This window comes from Lissotriton helveticus, chromosome 4_1, assembly GCF_964261635.1.
Source record: "Lissotriton helveticus chromosome 4_1, aLisHel1.1, whole genome shotgun sequence".
Taxonomy (NCBI): Eukaryota; Metazoa; Chordata; class Amphibia; order Caudata; family Salamandridae; genus Lissotriton; species Lissotriton helveticus.
Window position 1 is genome coordinate 228,172,912 of NC_136063.1, and position 12,642 is coordinate 228,185,553.

Below are 12,642 nucleotides of genomic sequence, written 5' to 3' on the forward strand. Positions count from 1 at the left end.
AGGTGAGATTTGGCTGTTCCAGTCAGAGTGGCAATGCCGTAGTCAATTCTGGAGAGGACCAGAGCCTGCGTGGCCTGTTTCAAGTCTTTTGTGGGGAGGAATGGTTTTAATTTGTAGAGCAATTTCAGGTTCAGGAAAGCACTTTTGGCAGTTTTTGAGATGTGTTCTTTCATATCCACTTTGGGGTCAAGGGTGATCCCTAGGGATTTTATGGAGTTTGATGGAACAAGCGGCACATTTAGAGCGTTTAAGGCTTTGAGCCAGTCAAGAATTTGGGGGTTTTCTTCTTTATTAGAGATTAGGAGCACTTCAGTTTTTTCCTCATTGAGTTTGAGGTGGTTGGAAGAGAGCCAGAGCTAAACTTCGGTAAGTGTGTGGTTCAGTCTGTGGATGTCCGAGATCGATGTGGTTTCCAGATAGAGTTGCGTGTCGTCCGCATAAAGGTGGAAGGGGATGTTAGCTTTCCTTAGAATTAAGGTGAGGGGCTCCATGTAAATGTTGAAGAGTTGAGGAGAGAGTACAGACCCTTGAGGAACTCCTCTGCTGATGGGAAGAATGTCTGATTCGCAAGTTTTAATTTTTATTCTTTGTGTGCGGTTGTTAAGAAAGGAGGAGAACCATTTTAGGACAGTCTTTTCAAGGCCTGCTCTCTCCTTTAGGACATTGATTAGTAGGGCATGATCGACTGTGTCAAATGCAGCCGATAGGTCTAAGAGGATGAGAAGGCAGCAATGGTTGGAGTCGAGCGACATGTGAAGATCGTCTAGGACGTTAAGTATTGCGGTTTCAGTACTGCAGCCTTTTCTGAACCCTGATTGATGTGGGTCTAGAAGCTTTGTGTTCTCTAAGTGCTGGGAAAGTTGCGACAGCACACATCTTTCCAAGATTTTGGATAGTAGTGGAAGGTTCGAGACTGGTCTGAAGTTATTCATATCCTGTATGTCCAGGCCCGTTTTTTTTAGTAGAGGCGTGACTTGACCTGTTTTAAGGCAGTCCGGGATGGAGCCTTCGCTCAGGGAGCTGTTGATGATCTTGGCCCAGATAGGGGCTAGAGTGAGCCTCAAGTCTTTGGTCACTCTCGGGGGAAGCTGGTCAAGGGAGTGGGTGGAGGGTTTGGCACTTCCAAGACCGCGGAGATTCCGCTTCACCAGGCTGCACCAGTAGCTGAATTACTTCGTCCAGGCTTGTCCCACTGGAGGATTTTGAGCGCCTTTAACTCTGAAGGTAGAAATCTTGACCAGGTGAAGGAGTGAAAGAATATGCCTATTGAGAGGACTTTGTTGGCGAAATTTGAATTTTTCCACCAAGACCAATGGTTTCAGCAATACCTCGTCCAGTGTTTACATGGCTTCAATGGCTTTGGGAAATCTTTGTCAGATACAGACTACACTTCACAACAAGGCACTATAGAGGGAAATAACCAGGCCACCCTCCTCTCACAAATCACCAATACAATTGAGGCCTGGCTATAAGAGAGTTTATTCAACGTCAATCTTAGGACCTGCTTCTAACATGGGGATACCTATTTCTACCCACTCTCTGGCACCCTGTCCAATTTCTCGCAGTCCCAGAACTCTCAAATTAATATTTTTATAAAAGATGAAGACCACTGCCAGTCAAGCCACCCACCTATGCTTACCCTCCCCTACAGCATGTGAGTGACGAACACTTACAAAAAATAAGTGAAAGAGTGAGAGGGCACCTCAAGTATGCAACACCAGGGAGGCTACCAGCAGGTTCTCGCCAGTATGCCGACGTATATCATCATCGGTTGCCCACTCACAGAAACAAATAAAATAGTTTCCAATAGAGAGGCAAGAAGAGCAGAAAGAAAGAATTAACTGTCCCAAACATAAACCCCATGATATTCAGAGAACAGTGTGTTCCATGCAATTAAAATCGAGCTAAGACTCACTGTTAGGTTACCCTCTTTATTTGCAAATGTGAGCTCACTCAGATTAAAATCACTGCATGTGGCTAACCTTTTCCAAGAAGGCCAACATGTTTCATTGACAATTACGTATGTTGTGGCAAATTCGTCAGGGCTTGGGTTTCAATCACTCGCCTCTCTGGACAATGCTTTGTGTGATGCGGATAGGCCACACCATACACCAAAAGATGACTAGTCTTGCAGCTGTTTTCCATAAACCTGGGAGGCCCGTGTGCCTTTGACAAAGAACCAGGAACTCCCTTGGATTGATGGAACCAGTCCCCTTCATGTCACAGGTCAAGTTCGAAGCAGTAACCGAGTGCTAACCTTTGGATCCATCGAGGTGGTGACCCACAGAAAAGAGGGAAGAGCGCTCCAAGAGGGATAGTCAGTTCTCCCCGAGTATGTGAGCCCCTATCTCACTCCCAACAACCTCTTCTTGTGATGTCCCTTTTAAATGCATTTGTTGCTGCCAAGGCTTCTTGGTAAACAGCCAGGCTACTGAGCCCTTCAGTCTTCACTTGGACATGGCAGGGTACTCAACAGCACCTTTGACCAACAGGGCAGGGTACTCAACAGCACCTGTGACCAATGTCGGAAACAACCCTGCTCCTGTGTTTTTGCATCTCCTGTTCAGTGGAGTTGACTGTGTGGCAGAAACCGTCTTTGCACAACTGCCATTTGTGGATGGGCCACCGGAGGTGCATCTTTGATGCTCCCGTCCCAAGTGACAGACATTTCCACGTTTCCCTGCATCCAGCATCCCTGGGCAAGGTAATCGAGAACTGCCTGCTCCACTTGGGTCCTGTGACCCCAAGGCCTCTGCTCTGAAAGAATAGAAATCCAAGTGTCTCTAGAACAAGCCTGTCAAAAACCTGTGTGGTTTTACCCCTGACAGCAATGGTCTTGGATTGAAGGTCCTGCTCGTCAATCGATTTCTCCTGATTGCCTGCAATACTAAATTGTTTGACAGTGATGCAGTGTTGCAGGTTACCAGCGTGTATTCTGATCAACAGTCCTGCCCTTCTCCTTATCTCTCCCATTGGCTGCAATACTAAATTAAGGTTACTGCTATGTATTCCACATTGACCATCACGGTAAATACTTGACGTGTTGAAGCATTGTCTACTGCAATTGTTTTCGAAACGCACTTGCCTAATCATACTGATTTTTGGACCTAAAATACATATGAAGATAGTTGTTATTTTTGCAAATTGGTCTAGAAGCTATTCTTGAGTGTGTGTCTCATTTCTTGCTTTTCAGAGTATTAGAAATGTTTAGCACTACCCTCTGATAAGCCTAACTGCTCGCCCACACTACCACAAATAGAGTGTTAGTATTATCTACTTTTGCCGCTGTATACCATTCTGGGTCTCACTGGACTCTGAGCAGTGAACTTCGTTTTAGTACACTATGTAGACAGCCAGTTTTCTTCAGACACCCACAAAAATAATTCATGCAAAGCTCCTAAGAGGACCTGCCTTTCAAGCTGCAGTGACTGCCAGCAATGACAGGCAACACGAGAATTGCACTTCACACTACATCAACGACAGCCTGGGGAGACCACCAACGGGATGCTCCAGCAATGACCCGCCATGACATCAGACTGACTCTTCGCACTACCGTGATGGCAGCCCGGACCCCCCAGCCGACTCTTCATGCTTCAGTGATGGCCATTTGCAATGCTCTCCCTACTCCTCAAGGCCTCCTCCACTGTGAACAGATCTCTTCACACCGAACTTTAGGAAGGTAACTCATTTATCAAGACTAACCTGATCCCTGCCACCCTGTATCTGGCCCACGCTCCATTGTGGTCTGCATGAACTTGTATTTTTTCTGTGGTCTTGCACAAGTGCACTTGTGTGCTTCTGGGGGCTGTATTTATTTCAAAACAGAATTTCTTTGGTTCTACTGATTGGAGTTTTGACGTCCTGGTTTTATCTTATTAACTAAAAGTGACTCTATTTTTCTAAGTTGGTTTGGAATTTTTCTTGTGTTGTGTTTTCACTTTATTACTGTTTGTGTGTTGCATAAATACTTCCAATGTGTGCCAAGCTGCCAGAAGGTTAATCACAGCTTAACTTAGTGTCTGTTATGGTTCAACCTGACAAGGATTGTGTTTGTTTCCTGAGTAGGGCTTCCACCCACCTCAACCAATAACCCAATTTCTTACACTAACCCACTTTCTTACAGTAATTGAAATCAAACACAATAAAGTCCTGCCAAAAGATAGATTTTTTTAAAACTCGTGTATAAAGATAATCCAGATTGTACTCACATATTCACCATAGCTCTCTGGTGCTGATGCAGGTGGCAGCGGGGCAGGTCGATAAGCTGGTGGTGGTGGTATGCCTCTTGCTCTGGAGGAGAGTCCGCGAACTCGTGAAACAGCAACCCTTGAAGGTGGAATCCCCCGGGGTGCAGCAGCTCCTCGCGGGACGCTTGCTGATATAGGTGGCACTCCACCTCTGCCCCTATCAATAGAGAAAAATCAGATATTTTATAAATGTGTTCCAATATGCAGAGAGATACACAGGTGTGAAGGGGAACTCAAAAAATTCAGGAGGCTTTAAATATCACTTTAAATGTATATAAAAGGGCTTGTGCTGCAAGATGTCAGGTTGCACTGCAACTAACATCTTCTTTGTGTATCAACAGATAAACAAATATGTCGTACAGTAGGAGTTTGGGCAGAGAAGCACACTCAAACTGTCTCACCAACGTATACGAGGCAGCTTTGGCTGGATGCCTCGCTTTGCACAGCTGGGATAGTTTGAACGGATAATTGCAAAGGCAGGAGAACTGGATTTCTTCTCAGTTTCATAATGTCCCTGTATTTCAAACATTTTTTTAATGAGCTACCTACTAGTACCAGGGGTGTAACGGCGCAGTGCAGAGTGGCCCCCATTGTTTCTTCTGGAATCCAGCAAATAATTTAAATAAAGCAACCTCAAAATGGTATGAATCGAAAGGGTGGCTGAGGACTATTCTGCTCTGGAAGATCTTCCAAAGACAACAGCATCAAACGGGTTGTTAACGCTGTAGCACCTAAATGTGTGCAGGCCCACCCTTCTTTAAAGATGCGCCTCAAAGGCACAGCCATGCTCGCCCAGCCTTCACGCCCTGTTTGTGATTGACAGCACTGGGCGGGTGATGCACGCAGGCCAATCACAGAGAGAATGTGAATACATTCTGCCCACACGCATACCAGAGTGGCTTTGGAGGAAGGGAGCAATGTGAGGAGCACCATGCTGTGAGCTGCACGATGGAGGAGGTAAGTTTAAAAATCAAATGAATCTAGGTTACTGCAGGGAGGAAGTATGGGAGGGAGATAACAGTCAGTCTGGGGTGCATAGAGCAAGTGTGCCACCCCACGCCCTGCGCATAACACAGCGAGGGACCTAGCTATCAACAGTGCAGCAGGAGCAGTGGCACCAGGCTTAGAGGATGTGAATTACAGCTGCTGCTTATTACCAAATCGTGAGCTGGGGAACTAATTAGCTCTGCTGGCATTATGTCCACTGGCACCCTTTGTATCAGTGTGCCGCTATCAATGAGCAAGCAGGTGCCCCAGAGCCCAGAGGGCCGAATCCTAATTATTTCTGTATTTTACTGTCCCAACAGGAGTCAAGGTGGCTGTTGCTATGCCCCCGCTTGCTATGAAACTGCGCAGAACCGGAGCTCTCTGTGCGTAGAAGGTTTGGGGATCATTTATGGGCGGTAGGGGTACAAGGTGGTCTGAGACTTATGTCTGCTGCATTTCTTTATCTCAATGCAAATTCTATTTTTCCATGTAACAGTAGTTATTATACAATATACTCAACAGATATAAAGATATCAATTATACTGAAGCCTGCGTGTTGATGTTGCACAATAAATGACACTAATGGGACCCAGTCCAGAAGTGTGACCTGCTGATTTGGAATAAAACCACCACATGTGGAATGGTGTTAAACACAGATCAGGGTAAAAGTGCTGCTGGGGTAGACGCTTTTGTGCGCATAAAAAGGTTAAAAGGTAATTTTAAAGATACAATTTGCAGACATCATCTATCAAAGAGACATGGTTTGCATTATTTATTAACAACTTCCTGACACCAGCATGCTTTATTTGCCATTATATCTGGATGACTTTGATGCGTTCCATTTATTCTTCATTCAAAAGGTAAGCACTACATATAATGCAGTCACTGACAATAAAAGGGATATTAGGATAGCCACCCTGATGGGAACAATCCCAATCCTCGCGTCTACTTTTCCCTTTAATGTATCAAAGTATCTGAGGATGCTTATCTTGTACATCTCTGACATCCATATCCTCACCACCATTAGTGGAAAAAAACTTCGCAGAATATCGTTGTGTCATTTGTTTTAACACTAATACATCTATGTTCTTCATCAGGGGTTGTAACCCATAAATAAATAAAAAAAATAGGTAGATGTAAAAAAAAATGGGATACGCTACAACTGCAAAAAGCCACACTGCAATGCATGAAAGCAAACGAGCCGGTATCATACAGCATAGACACTCACAATTTCTACATAGCGAGTATTTGGGATTTGCAGGGAAAAGGGCGGTAAAGCGGTGTCATCCTTCCTGTGTTTCTCGCCGGGGTAAGTATCAATGATTTGCAAATGGTGATGCAGTTGCAAGGCACTGGCAGATTACGGACTCATGAAGGCAAGCGAAATACCTTTGCTGAGTAGGAGCTGTCCTTGGTGGGAAGACAGCTTCCACTATGGGAATCTCAGTTGAGGGAATAGGGGTTGGGGTCAGACAGTGGTCAATTGGACCTCTGCATGTAAAAGTGGTTTTGAAATGCACCTCAAGTTTTTCACTTGTGCCCCTATCCATTTAAACCTAAAATGTGCATCCCACCGATGAAGAATAAACAGGAAAGGACAGGGGAACGCTGATCTCTGGTCCAAAACATATGATTGTTGTACATTTAAAGCGTAAAACAAGTAATTATACAAAAATGACAACACTAATTCCAGGAAGGTCAGATTTACTCTTTTCCTTGGAACGTGAATACTCACCTCGTTCCAAACTTTCCGTTGCTTAAGAAAAATAAAAATAGATAATTTTACAATAATGAAAGTTGTGTTGTAAAACAGACTGAAATGGGACACAAATTGTTGGTAGAGTAAATAACACGCTATATTACAATGCCTATGGACAATTTATAGTATAGAACACATAAAGCGCCCCAACAATGAAAGTCTGTTTGTGGTTTCATATATGTAAGCATTCAATTATATTTCACCAGGGAGACTGATATAGACTAGACAGATACACGGTCATCATATCATTTTATATTTATACAATTAATTACATTTTGAGTGGATAATTCATCCACGCTATTTGCCCACACAACTTACACAGCATTTTGGGTTGCAGCTTATTTTCAAAATACTGTATAATCAACGTGACACTCAAATTACCCATTAGCAGCACCTGGGTTCCATGTTTGTAAATTCCAAGTCATTGACTGCAGGTCAGGAAGCAAGGTGGATTCCAAAATTATGTGCTGAAAATGTACAGGGCAATGATGCAGATAAAATCTTAATCAGTTGAAATCGGAAAATGTTCTATATCGCTTGACCCCTCCTCAGGCTTATCTAAGTTTAAAACATTGTGCTGCCTAGCCATAATAGAGTGATACTGGAACTCCCAACTAGATGTTCACAAGGGAATGTTTGATGCTACAAAATGCCTCAATATACTTTGGAACATAAATGCATTTCTATTATACGACTATCAGGTGGTTCTAATGTCCATGCTGGAGGATAAAATTATGAAGGAGCGAAAAGACATAAGAGTAGTAATAATGTGTATTTTAAAAACATATTTAAAAAATGCATTACGGTATGAAAACCTATACATTAATATTAACATATGAATGTTTATCTTCTGTTTCAGAAGGTTCCTTAAGAAGTACAGTGCTGTACAGATTTAAAGGGAATGACACAAATGGCAAGAATCTTTTTTTATTTATATCCCCAAGAGTCAAGCAAAGGATAGCTACTTAGTTGTAATCCTGGCTCTCTTCTAGAGGAAAGGGAAATCTTAACTATATCCAATGGAATTGCACTGCCTACATTCAGGATCACAGAGCACTTTTATAAAATATATTTGTCATACTTTTCTTTTATAAAATCCGATATCTACACATAAACATTTAGACATACTTTTGCAGACTCCTTCTCCTATTGTCTTTAAAAAAAGAAGCCACTTTTAAGGTCAGAAAATGTCGCTACTTAAAGAAAAGTTAAAACCTTTCATAAACCTTTATAAAGGAAAAGTGAGAGAAACACAGTATAACGTAGCTAAACAGCCTGAAGCCTACAGAAGCTGGAAAAAGTTACAATTCCTTTTAGGAAGATTACTCCAACAGCAGCCTGGACCTACCAGAGACAGTTAAATGAGTTCTCTTTTTTAGGAATCAAGGCTCCGTAGAGAATAGTGGATGTGAGAAATTGGGTTGCTGTTTTTAAGGAGAGTGACCCCTGTTCAAGCAACAGCCGCAATCCCTGTCAGGGTGAACCATCAAAGTCCCTAAATTAACCTGTGCTTAACCCTCTGGTACCTTGGCACAAAAGATGCCAAACATTACTTAGAGCCAATGTGAAAAGTATTTTATGCAGCACGCAAACAGCAATAAAGTAAAAACAAAACACAAGAAAAATACCACACCGATTTTAAAAAAAACGGAGTAAATGTAATACATTATTTTACACTGAAAAGACAAAAATCCAATCAGTAGAGCTGGAGTTATCATTTTTTTAGGTTTAAGGTAAAAACTACTACCTAAAAGATCATAGTGCCAACTGCGGGCTTCTAGTCCCACGAGAACTGGTTAAAAGTACAAAAATATCGCCGACCACAATGGAGTACAAGTCGGACAGAGAAAGTGGATTGGGCCCGGTTGACGCTTACCTTCAGACTTAGATAAAACTTCAAGAAAAATTGTTCTGAGAAGGTAAAGTTCAATAGGGCAAGGCTGCAGGTGGAGTCCAAGGAGGCAGAGTCATTGTCGGGGAAGATTCTGGACGAAGTTGTGGTGAAGATTTCTACATTCGGACTTGGTCTCTTTTCTGGAAGTCGAAAATCTCCAGTGGGTCAAACCTGGGCTCTTGGAAGTGTGCCCAAGATGCTCTGCCAGCCTCTGAGGATTCAGCAGAATGGTGTATCTCCTCTGCTGTGCAGCGCAACTCTGAGCAGAACTGACGCCACCATTGCTGTGAGGATCAGAACCATTCCAAAAACCTTCATCACAGTCCATTACCTCATTGGAAGCGCCACTGAGTGACGTAATCCTTGGTACAGGCCCTCACGTCCATCGTCGGCAAAGCAGGACCACGCATCGCATCCTTGCCCCAACTTTGATATAACACATTGCTTTGGCTGCCGGAAGCATCTCTGACGCAGATCCTCATTAACGCTCTGCAAATCAGAATTTAAGGTACTGTGTTCAGTGGTCTAACTGGGTCCCTGTAGCAGACCAGGGCTCCATTGCAGTCGGCCTGACCTTGTGACTTTGTCCTGGTCCTGCACAACTAGATATCCACAGTTGGTGCTTTGTGCCTTTTGGCACTATTTTTACAAAAACAAATTATATATCCGGTTATACTGATTGGATTTTTGTTGTTGTGGTCTTGATCTATTTATTAAAAAATACTCTATTTTTCTAACTTAGTGTGGGAACCTTTTGTTGTGTGTTTTTACTGTATAACTGTTTAAAGTGTTGCACAAATATTTTACACATTGCTTCGGAGTTAAGACTGACTAATCTGTGCCAAGCAATCCAAGGGTTGAGCACAGGTTAATTTAGGGTTTACTTGTGACTTTACAGTGAGATGATCTGTAGATGCTACTTAAGAAGGATTTCACCCCCATCAACCAATAACCCACTGTCTTACACTGGTGGTCAGCGGTAAGTATTTGGAGTTGTGTGTGGGCAGTGCCATACAGTAAATCTCCCTTGAAGTGAAGGAGTTACTTCCCTGCACTCGCAGGCACCACAACTAAGTTGACTGGTCTGCTGAGCCTGAGCACCTCCAGACCCCAAAAGTTTCTGCAACATAGGTTGTGATTCTCCACAGCTCTTGAGGCCTGCCTTGCCCTCTCACCAAGTTTGAGGCCAGTATCCCTCATGGGGGCTGAAATAACCGAACCTCTGTGCATCATGTCAACTTGCATTTCCAAACGCTTGTTGGCTTCCTTCCAAGAACATCTTCGGGCTCCAAGAAGCCCCAACCCCGAGCATCTCCAGTGGCCAGAATCTTCGGCCACAACGCATCGTTGTGCATCGTGGCCTGCATCTTTTGGTGAGCTGCTTGAGGTCTTCTCGGGACTCTGGTGCCTCCAGCATGTGGGTCCATTTGAGGGTAACCTTTGTTTCTTTAGGGCTTTCCTGACTGCTCGGGCCCTTTGCTGGTCCCAACGCTGCACCTTCTTTGACTTCTGTGTGGGTTACATTTGCCAAGGCTTGTTGGTGCTCCCGCCGGACACTGAGCAGTCAGCATCCGACGAGGGACAGCTTGTGCACAGCTCCTGGTCTTCCTCAGCGTCACCTGGTCCTCACAGCTGCAGAGTCAAGGTCACCGTCAACTATCCTGCAACTCCGACATTGATGGGCATTTGTCTTCCAGATCTCCTGGTCACTCCCGAGTGACAGACTCTGTCCCCTCAGCTTGCTGGTACTTCTCAACTAGAATCCACCTTCGGATTCCACAGGACACTTTCTTCTTTTTCAGCAGCGGCACTTTGGGTTTCCGACACCACTTCACACCTATGCACCCGGCTTCCCTGGTGTAGGTAACATGGGTACTAGGGTATGCATGGGTGGAGAGGCTCTCCTACCTTCTGTCTTCCACAGGGTTTCCTCAGGGTCCACTGGGAAGGGTCCTTAATGTTCAAAATTCCAACCGTGACCTACACATAGACTTGTACAGAGCACGTGGTCGTGTTTCCACTATGCGCACGCTCTCCGTGGGGTACCTAGTCACTCACATTGGGTGGTTCCTTGGGTCCCAATCACTTCTACGTCCTCTCAAAATTGTCTTGTTTCGAGTTTTGGTACTTAAACCACATTCTTAGTATATGGTTTGGTCCCCCTCTGGGGTCCACTGTGTATTTCAGGCTATTTACTGTATTTCTATGCAAAGTATTGTGTTCATTGTGTTTAAATCTGGGTAGGAGATATCTGAACGTGTTAGAGAGTATTATATCATAAATACATATTTTTATAAATACCTTTTGTGGTTCTTTTTCCTTTAAACTATACTATAAGATTGCATTCTGGTAAAGCAAGCTGCTTTACACTCCTTCTGGACTAAGCCTGAAGGCTGCTCTCTACAGCTACAACTGAGAGAGCTTTCTAAGGTTGTCTAGGACCTCTAAGATCACCATACGGATCGTCTGGACTGGTTCAGGGTCCGCACTTACAATAGTGGACATCATATACCAGGCCAGCTTCTCACAACTTGGTTCTAAGGGAACACATGCTCAATACTTGTTTTACAGAGCTGCACCAGCACCTAGTGGACAGCAAGATGACTGAGGCCAGGACGTTTGCTGAGGAGTTGTACCTCTGGGTCAGCACAAGAGTATCCAAAAGGAAATCTGCAGGGACTCCCAGAGGGATGGTCAGGTGATCCCACCGGAAGTAAGAGGGGTGAGAAAAACTTAAAATGTAAGGAGTTCTCAAAAGGTCGCCCAAAATAATTTCCAAGGGAACAGTGGTAGCCAGTCCCAGTCTAAAACCAAGAAGAAGAGATTCTTTGATAAGCAAACAGAGAGGTTTTTATTCCAATGTACTGAGTGTTACAAATATGGGCAATCCAAGGGAGAAACCAAATGTCCCAAGAAGGCACAACCCCCACTGGGGGGCAGACACTCGGGTTGGCAATTGTAGTGGTTGGGGAGGAGGTGGTCCAGCTAATTTTGAGGAGTAGGCAGCGGGTACCCTAGTATTCCTGGGGGATAATGAGATGGTTTTCAAATGCTCAGATACCTGCAAATACTCCCACATTTAGGGATTGGGTCACCATCAAAGGGCCATGGGTGGAGGCTCTGAGAGACACAGAAGCCACTATAAGGCGTCAGCTCATGTCCCAGAGCAGGTCCTCCCCAACACATTCCCCCAAGTCATAGTCGCAGACAACTGTCCAAGTCATCTACCATTGGCTCTGGTTCCATGTGTGTGGGAGGTCTCAGGATCTGAAAAAAGTATCTGTGAGCCCTGCCATGCTTGAAGATTGTCAACCTAGACCACACTATTTGAAAGAAGGTAGAGTTCAGATCACACTTGGAGATGTTGGGATTGTCTGAGTGGGTCGTTATGACCACACGGTCCATGGCTGCCAAGAAGGGAGTCCAGGGTACCTGGAGCCTGGATCAATGGCCAGGCAGGTGCCAAGAAAGGTAAGGGCAAGGGGCATTGAAAACAAGCCCCTGAACTTTCTGTGGTCCTGAATGATGGGGCACCTGAGCCAACCAGGGTGACGGGCCTGAGCTTTCTAGATGGCAGTTTGAGGGTGGGCCCACAAGTGGGGGATTCTGCAAAGTGCAGAAAGAGTGCCCCACTCTAGAGGGATTTAGGCAGAAAGTTCAGGCCCAGGCAGCAGGTGATACCTCTAATCTATTGGTAGAACAACCTTCTATATAGCGAGCCTGAGGTTCCTCAACATGTGACAGCCCACATTCTG

At 44.5% G+C, this 12,642-nt stretch overlaps 1 protein-coding gene across 3 annotated transcripts in view; it reads right to left on the reverse strand.

Annotated features, from left to right (window-relative positions):
• Window positions 1-12,642, reverse strand: part of KHDRBS3 (KH RNA binding domain containing, signal transduction associated 3) — a 257,176-nt gene that overhangs the window by 74,145 nt on the left and 170,389 nt on the right. For 2 of the 3 annotated variants that reach the window (XM_078686713.1, XM_078686711.1), the window contains exons 6-7: window positions 6,970-6,990; window positions 4,209-4,404 (exon numbers count right to left, since the gene is read on the reverse strand). In XM_078686713.1, the coding sequence (XP_078542839.1) occupies window positions 4,209-4,404; window positions 6,970-6,990 (217 nt within the window). The remainder of the gene's footprint in view (window positions 1-4,208; window positions 4,405-6,969; window positions 6,991-12,642) is intronic. The other variant, XM_078686712.1, reaches the window with a different exon arrangement.